The following is a 23,914-nucleotide window of genomic DNA, read 5'->3' as shown; positions in this document are numbered from 1 at the left end:
AATGCCAGCGTAAAATGTTGCATTGATAGATATCGAGCTGGAAAATGAGTTTGTGACAATGTCATCATAAACCTAAGGAGACCTAAGGAGTTTCCCCTATAAATGGCCTTGTGGACCTTCCTTACAGGAAACCAATGTTGATCCCTTAAGAGTGGGATAACAATCTCGATTTGGCTTTACCTGACGATTAGTCTGGCTGCCATATTCTGCAGTAGTTGTCTCCTGTACTCTTTTCCAGTAATACTGAGAAACAAGTCTAATCTGCTCACATTAGAAACTGTATAACAAATCATGAATAATCAGAGAATAAACATCTTAAAATTCATATAAACCAAAACATGAGAACAATAAGGAGAGACAGTAGCCACAAACCCCCGGGGCACAGTATGATCAGATGGTAATTTTAGAAAGGCTGGTCAAAAAAATAGAAGTCCAACTTACTAGCATTTATTGAGGCAGACAATCAGCGAATCACAATTCCCAGGGTGGGATCCAGGAGTGTGAATTTACAAGAAAGAAGATTAGCAAAGGTAAGTACCTAATCTTTCGTTCTTGTACAATCACACTATTCCTGAACAAGTGGGATGTAAGAGTGGTCCCACAAAGTCAGGGTGGGACTGATGAGCCAGTAGCCAGAACTGAAGACCCAAAAGCAAAGTCCTGCTTTGCTGCCATGTCTATCCTGTAAAACTTCATAAAGGTATGTAAGGAGGACTAAGTGGCAGCTCTACAAATCTCTTCAGGGGAAACCACTGAAGATTCTGCCCACAAGGAAGCAACACCTCGTGTGGAGTGCACCTTTATTGAAAGGGGCGGCTGCTTTTTGACACAGGCAGATGAAACAGCCATGTGGATACATCTGGAAATGGTGGCTTTCGAAGCTTATCTGCCCTGTGGACAGCACGAACAAATAATGATCGATCAAACAAAATTCATTCATAATCTCTATGTATTTCAGTAAAAGTCTGCGCACATCCATCAATTTATTTATTTCATTTTCTATCCCGTCCTCCCAAAGAACTCAGAACGGGCTATAGGCTAACATATAATATATAGTTGACAGGTTACAATGTGCCATAGTTACAGGCCAAGTTTTTATCCTAACTTGACACATATTAGGGATCTAATACCAATACATATATAATATACAGTTTACAGATTTCATCACCCTGTCAGTTACCCAACTCGAAGGTTCAAAAGCCAGCAACTGTACCTCCTGATTAATTTGGAAACTGGAGACCACCTTTGGAAGAAAGGAGGAACAGTACTTAGATCACATAGGAATCAATCCAAAGAAATGGATTTCTGCAGGACAAAGCCTGAAGTTCAGAAACTTTTGCAGGCCGATGTAATGGCCACCAAGACAAACTTTTGATGGTGAGATCCATCAAAGAAGCTCGGTCCAACGGTTGAAAGGGCGTACTAGCAAGTAACCGGAGAACTAGATTGAGATTCCAAGTCAAGAACGGTTGATGCAACGGAGGGTGAAGCCATATCGCTCCCCTCAGAAACCTGACCATGTCTAGATGGGTAGCCAGAGAAAGACCGGCTAGCTGCACTCTAAGGGAGCAGACTGCAAGGCCCTATTCCAGGCCTTCTTGAAGGAATGAAAGCACAAGGGGAATAGACATTGAGCTTAGATCTTTATGCTGCCAAGTGCACCAATTTTGAAAACACCTCCAAGTGCTTCCACTGTTGACTTCTTACTGCACAAGATTGTCGCAATCACTCCTGTGAAGTAACCTCTGCGCAATAAGTCTTTGGGTTCAAGAGTCAGGCCGTAAGACCAAAGCGGTCCAGATCCAGCAGGGCTATGGGATCCTGCGTGAGAAGGTGCGAGTGACAGGGAAGTTTGAGACTCTGATCCAGCTACAGATGAACCAGATCAGCATACCATGGGTGCCTTGGCCAATCGGGTACTACTAGAGTTACTTGGCCTCAGCGAGTTGAGTCATCTCAGAAGATGGCCTATCATGGGCCACAGAGGAAAAACATAGAACGCCCCACTGCAGCCACAGCTGCACCAGGTCATCTAATCCTTTGCTTCCTGGATTGCGATGACAGCTGAAGAAACAAGGTGCTTTCTTTTTGGACACCAACGCCATCAGGTCAAATGTCTGTTCACTATATTTCAGAAGATTCTCCGAGACAGAGACCAATCTCCCGGATAGCACAGTTTACCTGTAACAGATGTTATCCAAGGACAGCAGGCAGATATCACATGTTGGTGACATCATCCAGAGCCTGGTACAGACAGTGCTAAATTGTACTGTCACTAACTTTAGAAATCTCAAAACCACCCATACCATGCATGCGCGCGTGCCTTCCTGCTCAATGCTGGCTTGTAGGATTGTCAGTTCAGTGAACAAGCTAAGGAGCCAACTAGGGGAGGTGGGAGGGACGCGAGAATATCTGCCTGCTGTCCCTGGATAACACCCATTACAGATAAGTAACTATGCTTTATCCCAGGACAAGCAGAAATCATATTCTCACATATGGGACTCCCTAGCTTAAAACCACAGGATGGTGGGTTGTTGGCATCTAAGTTGAAATTAAATTCTGAAGAACTACTTGGCCGAACAGACTATCCCGTCTGAAATGAGTTTCCAGACAGTAATGAGATGTAAAAGTATGAATTGAGGATGAAATAGCTGCTTTACAAATATCCTCAATAGGATAGCCATCTCCTGAGAGTCTTGGAGCTTTTGGAGGATTTGTAGGCTTTAGGCATGGAATCATGGCTGTGTTTTGCTGGGGATGCACTTATGCCTCCACAGAACCATTTTCGCCTTTTGGACTGACTGATTGCTGATGGCCTGAGCAGTAGAGCCCTTTGAAGGGGCCGAGGGGGCTAAAGCCAATGCCACTTCCAACTCCTCATGCGCCATATAGCACGTGGAACACAGATCTTTGCCAGATAGCCATCTGCCGCAATGGGGCATGAATCTGAAGTATCCTGTCCTGAGGAGTCCATCCAATGTGTTTTCTTGTAAAAACAAATTTAATTTAATTTAATTCTTATATACCTCTAATAACCATGAGGTTTCTAAGCGGTTTACAAAAATGATGCATTAAAAGATCCAATAAATAAAAATAAATAAGATAGGTACTTGGAAATTCCCTAACTGTCCCAAAGGCTCACAATCTAACTAAAGTACCTGAAGAAACAATTTATGAAAAGTAAAGATAAAAATATAAAGACAAGAGGTAGAGATAGAGATAGAAATGAATATTCCAACAAGATAACGGCCAGTTAGGTCATCTTCTGTGCTGTCTCCCTTGTCCTGTTTTTGTTTTATTTTGCCTTTGTTGATTTTTCTTTTAAATTTCTTTTTTGTTGGTTTTTTGTTCTGTCTCTGCTGTTTTCATTTGGGACTTCCAGTCTCGTTGGTGTTTGCTTTTTTTGAGCTCCACACCGATTTCCAGTTTGACAGTTGCTTCGATCTGGCAGCTGAGGGAGCCGTTGCCTGATGCTTGAATGGTTCTATGGAGGCGGTTAAGAGTTGAAGAATTGGGTCCTGTTTCTTTTCGTAGTGGATGGGAGAGTTCTGGCTTTCGGCTCATTGTGTTCATGTCCAGCCACTAGCGGAGAGGAGTATGGGAGCACTGCTTCGCCCCCTCCCGAACCAGCATAGGACCAGCTCTGTTGAATTCAAGCTGCAACAACGGCGTGCTGAGGGCAGATTAAGGCGGGAGCCAGTCCACGCCACCACAGAGGACTACATCGGACCGGCATGCAGGTCGGTCAAGTCAGCTCGACCTCCTCCCCGTTACCAGCAGCTTGTAGAGGCAAAAAATATTTTTAAAATCAAATCTGGCAAATCCAAGATGGCCACCGCAGGATTTATTTTACTAATAAAACAACCTGGGACCCCCCCCAGAAAAAAAAAAACAACAACAAACAAACCAAAAATAAAACCCACAGCAATTTTAGAATTTTTGGGGTGGGGGACCTAAGGTTTACTCCCCAAACTCTTAAAACTTAAAAGCAGAGACCCCTCCAAAAACCGTTTCACAGGCTGTCAACCTGATACTCACTGCCACGCTATGTGCTGGGAGCTGCAAGATAGAAGCTAAACAGCTAACGACTAGATCCTCTGTCTCAACAAGCCTTGGAACCTGGACTGCTAGTCTTCCGACTGCCTCTCGGGTCCAATGCCTTGGCCAGAGACTACCACTACACCCAGAAACGTCAGATACGCGAACGGGTGGAAGTACAGTCGGCTACGATCCTGGATACACTTCCAGGAAGCCACGCAGCCTGGGCTCGGACCCAGTAGTGGATGAACCTGGGGTGAGCAAAGATTCCAAGGTAACAGTCCCTGAGCCCCAATCTGTGCATGCAGGCTGTCCAGGTATGTGAATTGCAGAGCAGCCAACCCCCTGGAAACAGACTTTTCCAGTAAAGTCTGATCTCCTGCAGCCAGTGCTGTCCACTAAGCAATCACCTTATCAATTTCAGGGTGCGTGAATCTATTTCCATAGGAGTGTAATATCTCACGGTTTTAGTAAGGACAAACCAGCTGTGTGGATTCATAGATGTACCTAGTACTTGAAAGGTGATGCAACAACAACAGTTTATTATTTCTATATCTCTACTAGTGCACGCAGCCCTGTACATTGTACACATAAGAGACAGTGCCTGCTCAGAAGAGCTTACAATCTAATTATGATAAACACACAGGACGAAAGGGGAGTCAGAACGACGCTCATGTAGGGAAGGGGGGGCTGAAGAGGAATCACATAGGACAAAGGGGAGTGTGAACTTAGTGCTCAAGAAGGGAATAGGAGGGGGCTGAACAGGGCTCATGTAGGGAATTAGAGAGGGTTGATTATGCGGAATCACATAGGACAAAGGGGAGTCTGAACTTAGTGCTCAAGAAGGGAACAGGAGGGGGCTGAAGAGATGGTAGGGGACCATTGAGGAGTCGACAGATATATGTAGGGTTAGGATTTAAATGCAGCTTGAGAGAAGCCAGGTCATTGCTCCCTGGATCCTCTAACTGGCACCCATGTCAGCGGCCGACTTAAAAGCGGCCACTGATTGCGTGTCAATCACTTGACAGCGACAGAGAAATCATGCCCGATTGCGGAGCAGCCCTGGTAAAGAGGGAGGAATTGTACCTAATGTCTGCTCAGAAAAGCTATTGCTAGGCACAGGCTCCTCCCCTCATCCCTCCTGTCAAAATATTTAAGCCTTCTTCTGCCTGCCGCTGCTGCTCTCGCTGCTGGCTGAGCTGATGTGTTAGGACTGGGTAGGCAATTCCAGTCCTCGAGAGCCAGAGCCAGGTCAGGTTTTCAGGATATCCACAATAAATATGCATGAGATAGATTTGCATCTCAAGGAGGCAGTGCATGCAAATCCATCTCATACATATTCATTGTGGATATCCTGAAAACCTGACCTGGCTCTGGCTCTTGAGGACCGGAATTGCCTACCCCCTGTGTTAGGGGAATCCTTGATCAGCTGAGCCAGCAGGACTTCCTGAAGCCACTAGCTTCAGGGTTTCCCTTGTGCTCAGCTGTTTAGGGCTTCCCCGACTGGTTCATCAGGTTTAGGCATCCATTTTTAGAATTTCCCCCTTTCTGCCTAGTGAGCTTCTTCCCCATATAGGCTCTGTGATGAAACCACACATCTTTAAGAACCTTATAGCCTGCCTGTCCTAGATCACATTTCTGAAGATCTAAAACATTAGCAAAAATACCTGTGCGCATGTTTCTTCTGGTGATGTTACACTGACTCCAAACAGAACCGCAAGATCCAATGTGTACACTGAAAACTTTTCCAAAGCATGGAGAACAGCTGGTGCCAAGTGTGAACCCTGACCCATCCCAGGTTCACCAGTTAATAAGAATCTTGGTCTATAAGATATTGGCTGTTGATAAACATGTCTGAAATTAAAAAAAACAAACACCTCAATTTAACAAAATTTTAATTGCTTGCTGCTGTGGAATAATGACTTTCACACAAGTTATGACTGTATATCACCAAAAGTGACCACAAATGGGAATAGATAAATTTGAAAACAAAATATATAAAAATATGCTTTTATTATGGAGTTAATCAATCTCCTCTAGCCTGGTACGTAAAGAATTTTTGAATCCAAACAGTCCAAAGGTACCAGTGATTTATCTGTTGCCTAAAATCCATAAGACATTACAAAACCCCCTCTTGGGAGATCTATTGTTGGAACCCCTGTCGGTGTTTGTGGATTGTTTTCTTCGACCTTTAGTATAAAAAGGGTCTTTCTATATTCATGACTCTTCATTTTCTAGCACGTCTATCCACAGTTAAGAGGAGTTGAAGAAATTAATTTTCTGGTTTCCTTGGATGTGAAATCATATACCATTATACCTCAAGATGAAGTTTTGGATATTTTGTTTCAGGAACTTGAATCAACGCTGATAGCAGAAGAATCCCCACAGATCTAGTCAAATTTATTGAGATAGCAAAGAAGAAACATTTTTTACATTTTGGACACAGGTTTTTTCAGGAAACATCAGGGGTTGCCATGGGGCAAGCATGGCATCCTCCATCGCAAATTTGTTTATGAAGCACTTTGAAGAGTTATGGGTTGAACATAATAAATTTGTACAGTGGATTAAACTGTGGGTTAGGTTCATCGATAATGTGTTCCTGTTATGGTTGGGGACTGAGGTCCAATTAAGTGCTTTTGTTCTGTGGTTAAATGAGAGGCATCAAAACATACAGTTCAGCATGACATACCATCTTAGTGAAATAACTTTTTTGGATTTAACCATCTCCAAGGACAAAGATGGCTTTGCATCAAGAGTATTTTGCAAAGAAACGGATCACAATACTTTTCTTCATTTTGACAGTAGTCACCCTATGGCATTGAAGAAGAGTCTGCCTTTTTCATAGTTTCTCCGGTTTAGGAGAAATTGTTCAGATATTAAAGTTTTTCAACAGTCAAAAACTTTAAAGAGCAGGTTGTTGAGCAGAGGGTATCCCTCCAGTACTGTCAATAAAACATTTAAAAGGACCAAGTTTTGCAATTGAGACTTTTTTTATGGAGAAAAACAGGGAATCAGAGGAATGGATTCCAACATGTGTCCTAAGATATGCGAATGGCATAGGTCAAGTGGTCTCTTATTAAAGATTGGAAGATCTTGCAACTCCATCAAGTTTTCCAGGGAAAAGAATTAAGAATAACTTTCAGTCAGAACCAGAATTTTAAAGAGATCTTATGTCCGGCTGATAATGAACGGATGGGCATCCAGAGAATGGAGGGTGGACACGAAAAAGGGAACTTGCTGACCTGTGATTATACTTTGGAATTAACACAATTTTTTGAACATCCATTGACAAAAAAGATTTTTCCTGGAATTTCAAACATGCAGTACAAGTTTTGTTGTATATATAGTTTTGTGTCCATGTCTTAAGTTGTATGTGGGGCAAACCACCTGCTGGTTCCAAACTCGCTTTGGAGAACATAGGAGTAGCATCAATTGTGACAGCTGGAGGAGACACTCGTTCAACATTGTAAACAGAATCATGAACTCTTCTTTGAAGTGTTATATTATTGACCACATTCCTGAACATATATGATAGAAGCAGAACATTACTGAAGCGTGAGCAAGAGTGGATTTTTCATTTGGGGGTCAGAAGAACCCCTTGGATTAAACTTGAGGATTGACTGGCACCTGTTCTTATAGTCCTCCTCCCTTCACTAGAGCTGGTGTTGAAGTCATATTTGACTATATATATGGCAGTGTTCTCCCCAGAAATTTTTTCCAGCCGGGTGGCATGAAAACGTAGCCGGGTGGGGCGGGATGGGGAAATTTGGTGGTGGGGAAAATTAACCCCCTCTTTTACTAAGGTGCGCTAGCATTTTTAGCGCGCGCAAATGCCTGCGCTACGTGGGAAAGCTAGCGCCAACTCAATGCTGGCGTTAACATCTAGCGCGCATGGCAATTCCTCCGCGCGCTAAGCGCACACTAAAACCACTATCGTAACTTAGTAAAAGGAGCCTTAAATGTATACTATTTTTATTAGTTAATTATTATTAATATTTTCCAATGCTCAATATGACTTCCTTTAAGGTTTGACACTTGTGCCAGAATATTTTTACTAAATTTAAGAAGTATTTGCCCTCTTTCAAATGGTATAGAGGTTTAAAAAAGGGAAAGGCATTAATGAAGTCATTAGGTTCAATCTAGCCATTTATTTCTGCATGAATTTAAACAACTAAAAAAAAAAAAAAAAAAAAAAAAAAAAAAGAGATAAATATAGCTCATCCAGTCATACAAGAAATGGCTCTACAGCAGGGGTGCCCACACTTTTTGGGCTTGCTAGCTACTTTTAAAATGACCAAGTCAAAATGATCTACCAACAATAAAATTTTTAAAAAAACACAAAGCACATGTACGCAGAGAAAATGTTAATTATCATTTATATTCCGTGGGTTTTCAAAGAGGTCAAGGCAGATGATTCCATGCAATGTCACCTGAGGAACAACTATACAAAAATAGACAAATATACCCCCTCCCCTTTTACTAAATCGCAATACTGGTTTTTAGAGCAGGGAGATGCACTGAATGCCCTGCGCTGCTCTCGATGCACATAGGCTCCCTGCACTGAAAACCGCTATTACGGTTAAGTAAAAGGGGGCCATAGTGCAAAATATAGACAGCAGATATAAATTCTTAAAACAGACACATTTTGATCGCTAAACTGAAAATAAAATCATTTTTCCTACCTTTTTGTCTGGTGATTTCATGAGTCTCTGTTTGCACTTCCTTCTTCTGACTATAAATCCAATATTTTTTTCTTTCTGCCCCTCCCCTTTTCTTTCTGTCTCTCTTTCTTTCTCTCTCCCCCTGCCCCCTCAAGCCATCGCGCCAATTTCTCCACTTCCCCGATACTTTCCCTACCCCCTAAGCCACCATGCCGATTTCTCCCTGCTTCCACGAGCCAGACCAGGAATGTAAAAGTTCCGGACTCACAAGACTTCACCTCTGATGTCAATTCTTACATCGGAGAGGAAGTTCCAGGCCAGCCAGGCAGCGATTGGCTGGCCCAGAACTTCCTCTCTGATGTCAGAATTGACGTCGGAGGTGAAGTCTTGTGAGTCCGGCGCTTGTACGCGTCTGGCCTGGCTCAGGGAGGCAGGAAGAAAAAGATTGCCAAGGCAAAGCGATCGACTCACATTGCCTTTGCGATCTACTGGTCAATCGCGCTCGACCATTTGGACACCCCTGCTGTTATGGTATCCTGTCCTGACCCGAGGAAAGGGGTTTAGTCCCCCCAAAAACTGCCTTATTTCCATTTCCTATTTATAAACTTTAATCAATAGATACAATACTACTTGATTCTACGTAAAGCAACAAAAAAATTTTCTTCTACCTTTTGTCGTTTCTGCTTTAATCATCTTGTCTTCACTCTTCTTTCTAGCCAGCATCTGTCCGCTCTGTCTTCCATGCAGCATCAGCCCCTTCCATCCACTGTCCGCCCTCTCCCCGTTCCATATGGCATCTTCCCTCTTTTTATGCTCCTTCAATAAACTGTCTATCCTATGCCCCTTCTCTTCTCCTTTGTACATGATTGATTTTCAGCTCTGCCACCTCTCCATTTTTCTCTCTCTGTCAACACCCCGTCCCCTATGCTTTGGCAACTCTCTCTTCTCCTTTCTTTCCTTCACACCCCACAGTCTGGTATCTTTCCTTCCCTGATTCTCTGGCATCTCACTTCTTTCCTTTTCTTCCATCTCCCCCTCTCCCTCCATGCTCTGACATCTTCTCCTTCCTTTCCCCCTTCCTTTTCTTCAGGCAGTAGCATTCACAATTCGATGCTGTTGCCAGCTTCGGGCCTTCTTCTCTGTCAGGTCCTGCCTTCATAGAAACAGAAGTAGGCAGGACCCGGCAGAGAGGAAGGCTTGAAGCTGGCAACAGCAGTGAATTGTAAATAGTGTTGCTAGCCGAAGAAGTTCATGATGCCAGGCCGAGCACCCGGGACACTGCTACTCTCCCCCCCCCACAACCCTCCTATCTCTCCCTCCCTCCCATCATGAGACTTTAACCCTTTCAGGACCATAAGGATCGTAGGCCAATTTTTGTGGTTTTGACGACATTTTTATGGTAAAAAGGGCTTGCAGATGCCAAAAAAATTGATTTTTTTTGTGAAATATCATTATTTTTTTTTAAAAAAAAATCACACTTCTGGCTTATGGACAGTGTGGCAAGTGAATCTTCTCGTCAATCTGGCAACGACGCTAATGAATGAATGTCGGAACCAGTTTGTTTACATAAAGGCAGTATCATATGGAATCCGTACATATCAAATTTAGAACTGTAGACTATCCCAATCAAAATTTATAGGATTTTAAAGTTATGGGACAAATATGTCCCTTGGTCCTGAAAGGATTAAACAGCACTGCTCTATTCTAAGCAGGCTGCTTCAGGGCTTTCTCCTGCCGTGATTCCCTCTGGCATGTCACTGATGAGGGAAGGAGGGAAAGCTAGGAGGGTCAGATTGGGTTTGGGGGGGCACCTGGGATGATGGTGAGGCTGCTGCTGCTGCCAGCGAATCCAGCAAGGATGAGGCCCCAAAGCACAGCACTGATGGGCCCCCCCTGACCATTTCAGGCCCTAGGCCTGTGCCCATCCTTTAATCCGGCCCTGCTCCCCCCCACCATATGCCCTGACATCTCTCCTTTCCACTCCATGTTATGGTATCTCCTTTCCCTCCCTCCCATGGTCTTTGCATCTCTTTCCTACTTTTTCTGATCTTCCTTCCTCCTTCCCTCTCTTTCCCCAATTGGGTGCAGCAGCATTTCTCTTCCCCTCCCCCCATTGGGTACAGCAGTATCATCAGCATTTCTCTTTCTTCCCCCCAATTTGGTACAGCAGAAGCAGCATTTCTCTTCACCCTCCCCCCTAATTGGATGCAGCAGCATGACTTTTCCCCCTCCCCCTATTGGGTACAGCAGCATCATCATCAGCATTTCTCTTAAACCCCCCCCCAATTGGGTACAGCAGAAGCACCAGCATTTTTCTTCCCCCGTCCCCTCTAATTGGGTACAGCAGCATTTCTCCTCCCATTCACCCCCCCTCTCACACACCCGGCAGATTCGCTACAGACAAAGGCAAGTTGCAAGTTTCCCTTCGTCACTGACCTATCTCCTAAAGGTCAGCAACAGAGGGAAGCTTACAACTTGCTGCTCTTGCTTACTTTGGGCCTTTCTCGTTGCCGGGTCCTGCCTTCGTGGAAACAGAAAGTAGGCAGGACCCGGCAGCGAGAAAGGCCCGAAGTAAGCAAGAGCAAGTAAGCTTCCCTCCGTGGCTGGCCTATATCCCGCATGCTCTGGGGCTCTAATGGTCCGTGCCGGCTTCTCTTCCCTACCCCCCCCTACCCCGGACGTAACTTTTGGTTTCGGAGGGAAGTCGGGTTTGAGTCGCTTGCTGGGTTTTGTTTAAAGTCAGGCGGGAGTCTTTCGGCGGCTCTTCAGGCTGCGCGTTAAGCAGTGGTGGTGGCAGGATTCGGCATATGACAGCCGGGCGGTAATGCAAATTTGCTGGGCGGAGCACCCAGCTGAAAAGCGCTGGGGAGAACACTGTATGGGGTATTCACATGTTCAATGAGTTTCAAATGACTGTATGGTTTATGTAGTAGAAAGAAACAATGAAAACAACAAAAAACTAACCATGGAAATAAGAAAAAAATAAATTGAATAAAAAATTTATAAAAAACAGCAAATACCGTAGAAGTAGAAAAGCCTAAAAAATTTTATAGGTTTAAGCTTAGTGGACCAACATGTAATATGCAATGGTGAATTAGTAATGTAGATTTTAGTATGAAGACTCATAGTTAGAGAACTCCTTTAGGGGAGTAGTTTAAATTTGAGTATGTAGATCGTTTGAGAACAGAGAAGAATTGCGTGAATTACTGATCGGTAGGCTTGTCTACACTTGATAACCCGCCAGAGATATGAAGTTTTTGCAACCACCATTCACAATATGGCGTTTTTATGACAGACACCATAGATTACAAGGGCCAACCCAGAGGTAGCCATCTTTGCAATGCCAGTGAGCAAGGAATGAAAGTGCTGAAGTAGTAACATGCTGTCCTAAGGTTTTAAGGAGTTGCAGATTTTGTATTTTTTGTTAATGATCTGATATACACGTCTGCATTTTGTTTTATAGCACAGCCTTGAATGCCCTGACGCAGCTTCAGCGAAATGCTGGCTGGCCACCGTCAGCTTTGGCTGAGCAAATTTGCTTATAGAGGCTGTGTTAAGTTGAAGAACACAAGACAGTAGTGCTGCCAGATAAGTGACAGTTTCTGGGATGTGAACATTATGAATTCAGAGCTCTAGTATATTGTGGAAGGACTCGATTGAACACACCCTGGAGCATATAAATAGAAATCTTTGAGGTGTCACTACTTGATACAGCCTGAACACTAGTAGTTTGGCTCAATCAGAAGGATTTAAAAAAATTCAAAATAGCTTAAAAGAATTTGAAGGAATGGATAGAGGAGGAGATTTTTTGTGCCAATGAGGTATCTCTGTGTGAAAACCTGTTTGCATGCTAATCAGCTAGCAGCAGGCATGAGTCTGAGGCTTTTTCCTCCTCCTCTATAAATCTTTAAAACTTTAAGAATACTGTATATTTTTTCAATTGAAAATACTAATTGTGAGCCAAAGGTACAGTGAACCCTCGATTTTCTGCACTTGGTTTATCTGTACTTCGGATTTACCCGACTTCATAATCACCATGCACTTCCGGGCAAGAAAGCTGAGCATACGTACTCTCTCTCAAACAGTCCTTTCCGTTTCTGGCAGTGAATTAAGCCAAAGCGCACAAACTTGAGTATAAAACAAAAGTTGGATCTCATTGAGAAAGTGGAATCGGGCGTATCTGTAATGCAAGTTTGTGAGGAATATGGTGTCAAAAAACAAACCGTTTCAGACATTAGCAGAGCAAAAGAAAAACTGCAAAAATTTGCTTTGTCCAGCGATGTGGATTCTAACACACTTGTTTGAGAAAAAAATCTTAAGGCACAAGAATCTTCCCTGGAAGAGGCTATAATAAAGTGGTATGCTCAGCAACATACTTTGGGTGTAAGTGTGCGGGGAGTGGAACTGATCTGTAGCAAAGACATTAGCTAAACACATGAACATTGAAATAAAAATTAGTGATGGGTGGTTGTGGAGACTTTGCAAGAGAGACATGAAATCATGAAAAAATGGACTTATGGCAAAGCGTTGAGTGCGCTGACAGAAGAGATTGAACCATTTTGTAAGAAATTATCCAATCTAATAGAAGAGGAAAATTTATTGAAATGTCAGCTTTATAATGCGGATGAGAGTTTGTTCTGGCATTCACTGCCAGTAAATACCCAAGCTTCTAAAACAGAAAGAACTGTTTCCGGCAGCAAATTAAGCAAAGAATGAATCTCCGCCCTACTTTGTGTGAACGCTGATGATTGTTAGCAAATCATGTCGCTCAAGAGCGTTGAAAGATTGCATGAATAAATTACCCGCAATTTACTACGATTCTAAAAAAGCTTGGTTTACATAAAGTATTTTTACAGCATGGTTTTTTGAACATTTTGTGCCAGAAGTTAACAACTTTATTTTTATATACCGTCATACCATAAACAGTTCTAAAAGGTTTACAAGGGAAGACTGTATACAGACAGTGACATTATAGCGAACTTATGAATTTACATTGGCATGTTAAGTTTAGTCATGTTAGGTTTATCTGGAAGTGTATTGAAAGTACATGAATAAGTTAAGAGATTTCATATGGAAAAATTATCCAAACCAGCAGAAAATATCAAAGCACTTTTAATACTCAACAACGCACCAGCACATCCACCTGAAAAAATTGTGTGGTCAAGATGGGAAAATTAAATGCATGTTTCTTCCAAAAAAATACAACATCTTTTCTCCAGCCTATGGACCAGGGAGTTATTTTGGCAACCAAAAGGATATACAAGAAAAATTTTTTGCAAGAAGTTAATGGTGTTGGAAGATGAAACTAAAGAGACATCAGAGGGGAACACACTGCAAAATCTTAAATATAACATCAAATCAGCTATATATAATTTTGCAGTTGCTTGGAAGGTGGTGAACTGTGAAACATTAGCGAATGGGTACAATAAACTTCTAAACATAGAGCGAAATGCAGTTCAATGGATTTGAAGCTGAAGATTTTAACACAATGATGAAAAATGAAGGAAATACAACAGAAGATGCTCCTACTAGAATGGCTGGAAGAAGATGAGGGTGATCCTGGTTATCAAATTATGTTGGAGAGTGAGATAGCTAAAGACATTATGAACCAAAAAATGACAGATGACAAGAGTGATGAAGAAGAGCATATAATAAAAAGAATGAAACAGTCAAGTTAGAAGTCATTGAGATGACTTGGTTTTGTTTATTGACTCGTCGTCAGAACCTGAGTTGCAACAATATGTTCTCATTTCTGAAATTTCAGAGAAGTTAAATTTTAGCTGCCAAATTTTCAGACCATTCAAGTTTCGCCAGGTCTTCATGTTATTCCCATCCTGGGTTTCTACTCTATTGTAGATTTTGGTATCATCCACAAAGAGGCCCAAGACCAAAACCTTGAGGCACACCAATGGTAACATCCCTTTCCTCTGAGTGATCTCCACTGATCACTACCCTCCGTTACCTTCCACTCAACCAGTTCTTGACCCAATCTGTCACTTGGGACCCATCTCGCAGGCACTCAAGTTTATTTATTAGACATCTGTGTGGAACACTGTCAAAGGCTTTGCTAAAATTTAAATACACCACATCTAGCGCACTTCCTCTATCCAATTCTCTGGTCATCCAGTCAAAGAAATTGATCAGATTTGTCTGACAAGACCTACCTGTAGTGAATCCATGTTGCTTCCGGTCCTGTAATCCACAGGATTACAGAAACCAACATTCTCTGTTTTATTTATTTTATGTATTTATATACTGCCTATCAAGATTATCTAAGCCAGGGGTGTCAAATGTCGGTCCTCAAGGGCAACAATCCAGTTGAGTTTTCAGGATTTCCCCAATGAATATGCATGAGGTCTATTTGCATGCACTGCTTTCATTGTATGTTAATAGATCTCATGCATATTCATTAGGGAAATCCTGAAAACCGACTGGATTGCGGCCCTCGAGGACTGATATTTGACACCCCTGATCTAAGTGGTTTACAATCATATACTCAAGCATTTTCCCTATTTGTCCTGGTGGGCTCACAATCTATCTAATGTACCTGGGGCAAAGGAGGATTGAGTGACTTGCCCAATTTATTTATTTATTTAGATTTTTATCCCGTTCTCCCAGTAGCTCAGAACGGTCTACAGATAAACACACACAATGGAGAGTAATTAGACAAATAAGATGTTCTATAGGTTAAATGTTTGGACATACAGGACTGCGAAGTAGTTAAATACAGGGAGTGTACAGTAAATTAAGAGTAGAGTTTAAGTATATGCAGTTTAGTTTAGTATCAGTCGTTTAGTTTGGTATGAGTAGTTTAGTTTAGTACAAGTTATTTGAGTTTCGGTACAATTTATCAGAGTACAGACTAAGAGAGGACTGTACTGAAATTTAGGGAGAAGTTGGACAGGGGAGGGAAGAGAGAGGGGGGTTTAAGGGGGGTGAGGACTGAGGGTGACTTTTAGTTGAAGAGGAGGGTCTTTACCATTTTACGGAATGTCAATAATGAGTTCTGTTGTCTGAGTTGAGGGGGGAGTTGGTTCCAGAGATGTGGAATGAAGTGGCTGTAGGATCGTTTGCGGGCAGTTTCTGAGAGGAGGAACCTTCCAGGGGGAATGCGTAGGCGTATTTCCGATTTTGAGCAGAGGGTGCGAGTGGGTGTGTAGATGGGAAGCTTGGATTTTATGTAGGAGGGGGTGGTGGTATAAATTCTTTTGTGGGCTATTGTTAGGGCCTTGAAAGCACAGCACTGGCTAATTGGGAGCCAGTGTTCAGCGCGGAGTGCCGGGGAGACAGGATCATGGTAGTTGAGGTTGTGTAGGAGGCGGATAGCTGTATTTTGGACCTGTTGTAGGCATTTGAGATTATTTTTAGTTAGGCCATTAAATAGGGAGTTACAGTAATCCATTCTGGAGAGGACATATGCGTAAAGGAGTTGGGCGAGGTCAGGTGTGGAGATGTAGGGTTTGATCCTTTTCAGTTGGCGGAGGTAGTAGAAGGAGGTGGAGATTACTTGGGGATATGTGGGCAGATAGGGATAGGTGTCCGTCTAAGGTTACTCCTAGGCTGTGCACCTGATCTGTTGCCGTTAGTAGAGTGGAGTCCCATGCTAGTGTGGGACGTGTGTATTTGGTGCTTTTTTTCCTGATCCATAAGAGTTCGGTTTTAGAGGCGTTAAGTTGAAGTTTGTTGTTTGACATCCAAGCTTTCATGTCAGATAGGCATTGTTGTAGGTTAGCAATTTGGGACGATCGGTTCTCGCCTAGTTGGAGGAGCAGCTGGATGTCATCTGCATAAGAGTGGATTTTAATGCTATATTTCTGTGCTATATCAATGACAGGCCTGATGTAGAGGTTGAATAGGAGGGGGGATAGAAGGGCGCCTTGAGGAACACCATATTTGATAGGCTTGGGGTGAGATTTATGTGTCCCTAGTAGGACAGTTTGGGTCCTTTGATGGAGGAAGGAGGTGATCCATTGGAGGGCTGTGTCCTTGATTCCGAGATCATAGAGTCTGGATGTGAGGAGGTGGTGGTCGACTGTGTCAAAGGCAGCGCTGAGGTCAAGTAGGACTAGTAGGGCATCACTGTCTTTGTCGAGTATTGCCCAGCTGTCATCAATGATATCAAGGAGTACTGACTCTGTGCTGTGGCCTTTTCGGAAGCCGGATTGGGCAGGGGATAGAGCAGCTTGTTCTTCAATGAAAGGGTGTAGTCGGTGGAGCACAATTCGTTCAAGGAGTTTGGAGACAAATGGGAGGTTGGAGACTGGGCGATAGTTGCCGGGTTCGTTAGGATCAAGGGTGGGTTTTTTGAGAGTGGGCTTGATAATAGCTGACTTCCAGCTGAGGGGAACAGTCCCAGTGGTTAGAGATGTGTTAATGATGGGGAGGATGGATTCTGCCATGGCGTCTTCTGTGGACAGCAGGAGGCTGGATGGGCAGGGATCGAGGATGGTGTTGGGAGGGTTTGAGTTCTCTCAGGGTTTCGAGGACCTCGGTATGAGTGGCCATATGAAATTGGGAGAGAGCGACGGAGGATGGGGTATTTGGGATCGGTTGGGGCTGAATAGGAGTGGGTTTGGTGTTGGTGTCAAGATTATCTCGGATGGTTTGTACTTTGGACTGGAAGAAGTCCGAGAGAGTCTCACTATCAAGTTCTGTTTGGTTGTTGTGACTTTTTCTTTGGGCGCTGGTGAAGAGTTGGTTTGTGAGGGTGAACAGTTGTTTGGATCTAGAAGGGGCTAGTTGTAGGAGGCGAGAGTAGTAGGTCTTTTTCGCTTCTAGGATGGCAGCTTTGTAGGTGATGGATAAGTTATTCCAATGGGCTTTGGTTTCTGAGCTCGGGTGTTTGATCCAGATCCTTTCTGCTTTCCTCAGTGATCGTTTTATGGATCGGAGGTCACTGGTGTACCAGGGAGCAGGTGCTTTGTTGGTGATTATTTGGGTTGTTTTTGTCTGGGCGAGGCTATTATAGAGGGATTGGATGTTGGAGTGCCATGTGGAGGCTGCCTGGTCAATGGAGTGGGGATGTTGGATGCAGGTTTCGTTTAGGGTGCGAATGCCCGCGGCCATGGCTGGAGGGCTGACTGAGTTAGGGAGTTGACGTAGGATGGGAGGGGTAGGGTCTTTACGCGGGGCTAGGGTAGTTTCAAGTGGGAGTTCGAATTCAATGAGGTGGTGGTCTGACCATGGGACTGGTGTGGTGGTATAAGTTGTTTGTTGGGGCTCTGCAGTTGGGCCTCTGAGGGTGAAGAGCAAGTCTAAGATGTTGCCTGCTGAGTGCGTGGGGGTGGTTATAGCTTGATGAAATCCCAGGTCAGTGAGGGAGGAGAGGAAGTTGTCAATTTGTCCTGAGGTGTTGGGGTAGTCTGGGAAATTGAAATCTCCCAGGATAGTCACGTGTTTGTGTGAGATGGATAGTTCGGTGATGAATTTGAGGAGGGTCTCTAGGGTATCTGTTGGGGAGCTAGGGGTTCTGTAGAGGAGTATGAGGGCGATTTTGTGTTTGTGGCCTATGGTGAAAGCAAGTGCTTCTAGGGAGGGTATATTGATGGAGTTCATCAGTTTTGGTGTGGTGGAGGTCCTGATAATGGCAGTCACTCCACCTCCTTTTCCAGCGGTACGTGAGCAGGCTAGGGCCTGGTAGCCTGGAGAACATAGTTCGCCTAGTGTTATCCCATCATTTCTTGGAGCCAGGTTTCGGTGATCATGAGGGCGTCCCAAGTCTTGTCATAGATGAGGTCGTGTAGGAGGAAGGATTTGTTGTTAACTGATCTAGCATTTATGAGTGCCAGTTTGAGTGTCTTGCTGGAAGGGGCTTGTGGAGAGGGAAGAATGGGGATGAGGTTGGCAGGGTTTCTGGTGCGGCTTTTTTTAGGTTGGGAGGAGAGATCACCATATCTGCCTTGGCCTGTAATAATGGGGATGGTGAAGTATAGTGTTGTAAGGAGTGTAAGGGAAGTGGTAGGAGTGGGGTGGTTGGGAGGGTGGTTTGGAAAGTGGTGGGAGGGGGGCGGGGAGGGTGGTGGCCTGAAGAGTTGGGGGCATGGCTGGAAGGGGAATTGAGGCGTTGGGTCGGAGGGAATTCAGGAGAGTCTCGCTATCAAGTCCTGGCTGAGTCCTACTGTCGTAGCTAGAGTCTAATGGAAGGTCAAATAAGACAGAGCTAAGCCAGGAGCTTTGAGTTGAGTTTTTACTATTGAGACAACTGGAGGAGCAGCTAGAGAAGTGAAAGCTAGGAAACAGAAAAAAAGAAAGGAACCAGAGAACAAACAAGCTGAGTTGGAGGAGATTGAGTAACTAACTGCTGCTAGTTATAATAGGCTGTATATGCAGTTGGGTTAGTTAAAGAACATATAGCTTGTACGATATATACATGCAGGCTAAGCAGTTGTACATGAATTATAAATGCAGGTAAAGGATGCAGAAGTATTCAATTTGAATGCAGCTAGGGAAAGCTCGAGTGCTTTGTGTTCTGCGGAGGATCTTGCCCTTCTCCTGAATTAGAACTGCTTGGAGATCTCGCTGGTTTGAGGGAGGGGCGGAGCAGGGCTCCCACGCTCCTCTCCTGTGCCGGTGGTGCAACTTAGAGAGTAGGCTCCCGCTGGTCTGGGGAGGGGCGGAAATGGCTCAACGCCTTGTGCAGGCAGGGCAGGCAAAGGCTCCCGATGGAGCGAATCTTTAATAAAATCTCGGGCTCGGGGGAGGGGCGGAGCGGGGCTCACACGAGCGCCTCGGCAGGCAGGGCAGGCAAAGGCTCCCGATGGAGGTCATAAGGAACTACACAGGATTTGAACCCACAACCTCAGGGTGATGAAGCTATAGCTGTAACCACTAGGCCACCTTCTCCTTTTAAAAGCGGTTCCATTAATTAACTTACAACAGAAATCAGACTTACCGGCCTGTAATTCCATACTTCTTTACTTCCACTTTTGTGTAGAGGGATCACATCCACCCTTCTCTAGTCCTCCGGTACACACCACTGCTTATTTAGAGATGCATTGAAAAGGTTCTACAGCACCCTCGGATGTGCACCATCCAGCCCCATCACTTTGCCTACCTTTATTTATTTTAGCTAGCTCCTCATGAACACAACCCTCTGAAAATCAATCAGATCTACCACTCCTCCATCCCTATTCATGTTTGTCTTCTGCGGTCCTACTCCCAGTGCTTCAGCCATGAACACAGAATAGAAATATTTGTTAAGCAATTCAGCCTTTTCTTTATCAGCTTCTACATATTTCTCCCCTTCACCTTTGAGTCTCACAATGCCACTTTTGCACTTCTTCCTAATATATCTAAAAAATATTATGTCCCCATTTTACCTTGTCAGCTATTTTTTTCTTCCATTTGCATCTTTGCTTTCCTGATTATATGACCATCCTCCCTCAACTTTTCCAGATATTTTTACCTGTCTTCCTCTTTCTGTGATCTTTAGTAGTTTATGAAAGATCTTATTCCTTACCTTTTTAGCTATTACTTTTGAGAACCAAAGCAACCTTCTTTTCCTCTTACTTTTACTTACTTGCCTCATAAAAAGGTTTGTCACTCTTACAATTACTCCTTTTAGTTTTGCCCACTGCATTGTCACTCCTTCCAGACGTTCCCATCCAGACAATTCCTTGACGTAATCCCTCAACCGAACAATGTTAGTGTTTTAAAAGTCTAGCACCTTTGCTTTTGAATGAGACCTCTCTAAACCCATCTTAATATTAAACTGTACCATGCAGTGATCACTGGATGCCAGATCACCCACTAACATCAGAAACAACTTTCCCCATTTGTAAGCAGTTCTTAACCTGTAATAGGACATTACCTCATATCCCATGGCTTTCTAATTTCCTCAGAAGTATTTCATGAGCTATTTTGTCAAATGCCTTTTGAAAATCCAAATACGCAATATCAACCTGTTCACCTTTATCCACATGTTCTTTCACCCCTTAAAGAAATGCCATAGATTGGTGAGGCAAGATTTCCCTATTGGTTTTCTCTCATTAATCCATGCTTACATATATGTTCTCTCATTTTATCCTATATAATAAAAAGCTAGCCGCGCATGCGCACTCCTATTTGCGTGTTCCGTGCGCTGTAGGTCTGTGGCCGAAGGACTGCGCATGTGCGCTTATACGTCACCAGCCGATCGCCTTCACAAGCCGGACCACAGCCAGCCGCCGATATCTGTTCCTCCTGCACCATGGCACGCCAGGCATGTCCCTGCCTCCCCCGCTGCCGGCCTCGGGCTCCTGGGGGCCGGTGGCGTGAGCCGCCCGGCCGGTACTGAGGCCCCGCCTCCCCGCTTCCACCCTACACGGACTGCTTCCCAAGAGGAAATAAACAAAACGGCCCTATACTCACAGACCCGCGAGCAGGGTTGCCATGGAAACCCAGCCAGAATACCATGCAGTCGCAAGGGTCAGTGAGAGGGGATCAGGAGCTAAAGAGAGATTGAAAAAAACAAACAAACAACAGTGGACAAGGAGAGAGAGACACACAGACAGTCACAGAAGGACAGGGGGCTAAAGAGACAGATTGAAAAAAATAACAAAACACAGAGGACAAGGAGAGAGAGAGACACACAGGAAAAAAATGACAAACAGACATACAGCAGCCAAGGAGACAGACAACAAAAAAAAATACAGACATACTTATATACAGCGTCCCAAGTAGACAGACAGAGAGACAGTGGGCAAGGAGACAAACAGAAAAAAATAAAAAATACAATGCCCAAGGATAAATTCAGGAAAAAAGACATACAGACATACAGTGGCCAAGGAATTACGACTGCAAAAAATACATACAGACATACAGCAGCCAATGAGACACACAGACTGACAGCGACCAAGTAGACAATCAGCAAAAAAACACAAACATAGAAAGCAAAAAAAGAGAAACATACAGCGGCCAAGGAGACAGGCATGCAACAAATAGGAAAAATATAAAAACTTTTAATAAATCAACCATACATGAAGGAATTAAAAAAAAAAAAAAAAGGAAGAGTCACCTACAGGGAAACACAGGATCAAGAGCATACAGAGAAAACAGAAGTTTGCAGGAATCAGGAACATATAGAGAAAGGAGAGCAGAGACCCCTGCAAGAAGATAAAAATAGCAGAGAGACTGGGGATGAGAGAGAGCAGAGATGCTTGCAGGGAGAAAAAGCTAAGCAGTAATGTTACAGCTTGAGAGTGCAGACTGAGGAAGAAAGCAGAGACAGCGCTACACAGGGAAATGGAGGGAGGAAAGAGACAGAAAGAAACATACAGACATAAATTCTAGCATCCGTTAATGTAACGGGCTTAACGACTAGTTGTCTATAATAGTCTATACCAGCATTTGAGATTGAACTTTCTAGCCAAAGTTGACAAACACTTCCCAAGAAGCGATTCCCACCCTATTGTGCTTTGCCATTCCCCTTCCTACTTTTTTTTTTTTTTTTTACTTTATCATCTCAAAGTAATTTGTCCCCCATTTTCTTTTCTCCTCCTGGCTTTGTATTGGGTCTCAATTAATCCATTTACTCCCCTTTTATTTTTATCAAGAGCTGTTTTTATTCTTTTATATACTATTAATCTTATTGTAAACTGTTGTAAAACTTGAAACTTTTGCCCAGCATCGATGTCAGACTCGCCCGTTTATAATTTCCCAGATCACCTCTGGAACCCTTAAAAAAAAAAAAAAAAACCAGCATCATGTTGGCTACCCTCCAGTCTTCTGGTACTATGCTGGCTTTAAAGAAAAGCTACAAATTACTAATAGCTCTTTAAGTTCATTTTTCAATTCTATCAGCACTCTGGGATGTATATCATCCGGTTCAGGCAATTTGCTACTGTTCAATTGTCAAATTGATCCATCCAGTGTTAGAGATTTGTATGAGTTTCTCCAATTCATCAGAAATGAATACTATTTCTGGCACTGGCAACTCCCCGCCTTCCTCAGTAAAAACCTAAGCAAATTAATTTAATCTCTCCGCTATGGCCTTGTCTTCCCTGAGAGCCCCTTTTATCCCTTGGTCATCTAGTGGTCCAACCAATTCTCTTCATGGCTTCTTGCTTTTAATATACCTAAGAAAGTTTACACTGTGTGATTTTGCTTCCAGCGCAATCTTCTTTTCAAGGTCTCTCTTTGCCTTCCTTATTTGCGCCTTGCATTTGACTTGACATTCCTTGTGCCGTTTACAATTATTTTCAGTTGGATTCTTCTTCCACTTTCTGAAGGATTCTGTTTTAGCTCTAATAGCTTACTTTACCTCATTCGTTAACTATGCCAGCTGCCGTTTGGTCTTCCTTCCTCCTTTGTTAATACATGGAATATATCTAGTCTGGGCTTCCAGGATGGTATTTTTAAGCATCCATGCCTGATGTATATTTTTGACCTTTACAGCTGTATCTCTTAAGTTTCTTTTTTACCATTCTCTTCGTGTTATCAAAGTTTCCTATTTTAAAGTTAAGTGCTGTTGTACCGGATTTCCAGTGCATCAGGTTGGTTATAAAGTCTGCAGTATAGACCAGTGTCTAGACTCCTTTATCCCTATCTCTTTTTTACCTTGTGTATTGATCAGTCTGTAAGTCTGTTGGTCTAACCCATCATTTTAAATGGTATGTCTAAATATATGTTTATATTTTTTACTAGTCTTTAAGCCCGTTACATTAACGGATGCTAGAATAGATGTGTCTGTCTGTCTTTCTTTCTCTGTCTCTCCTTGGCCGCTGTCTGTGTCCTTCTGTCTTCCCTTCTCCCCCCGAGCAAAGCTGTCTATCCCCAGCACACCCCTCCCCCCCAAAGCAGCCCCCTTTCCCTCTCCCACAAGTTCATAAGTCGTTTTCAAGAATTGATTATATTTTGGTTTCAAATTCATTGGTACAGAATGTGACACAAGCTTCCAATTATTTTATCTGATCATGGAGGGGTGTGGATTAAATTTAATTTTGGTGAAAAAGATAACAAGAAATCAATATGGAGATTTGATAATACATTGGTTGCGGATTCAATTTTTCTTGAAGAATTTAAGTTAAAGATATGAGTTTTTCCAAATAAATACATCAGCAGATATTAGTACAGAAATATTATGGGACGCTTTTAAAGCTACTATAAGAGGTAGTATTTCATATTCTGCATATATTAAAAAACAACTCACTAAACAATTTTTTGATTTGGAAAAATAAATTAAATATTTGGAGTCTAAATTAATTGATAAATGGGAACAGGATACCTTGCAGAGTCTT

General features: G+C 43.2%; 1 protein-coding gene across 4 annotated transcripts in view; it reads right to left on the bottom strand.

Moving 5' to 3' along the window:
- Positions 1-23,914, bottom strand: part of ATAD2 (ATPase family AAA domain containing 2) — a 332,232-nt gene that overhangs the window by 104,294 nt on the left and 204,024 nt on the right. For all 4 annotated transcript variants that reach the window (XM_033933747.1, XM_033933750.1, XM_033933746.1 and 1 more), the window contains one exon: positions 5,706-5,892. In XM_033933747.1, coding sequence (XP_033789638.1) covers positions 5,706-5,892 — 187 coding nt within the window. The remainder of the gene's footprint in view (positions 1-5,705; positions 5,893-23,914) is intronic.

The sequence above is a fragment of the Geotrypetes seraphini genome, chromosome 2 (genome assembly GCF_902459505.1).
Source record: "Geotrypetes seraphini chromosome 2, aGeoSer1.1, whole genome shotgun sequence".
Lineage (NCBI taxonomy): Eukaryota > Metazoa > Chordata > Amphibia > Gymnophiona > Dermophiidae > Geotrypetes > Geotrypetes seraphini.
The sequence above is the reverse complement of the archived record's forward strand: the minus strand, read 5'-3'. Positions and strand labels throughout refer to the sequence as shown.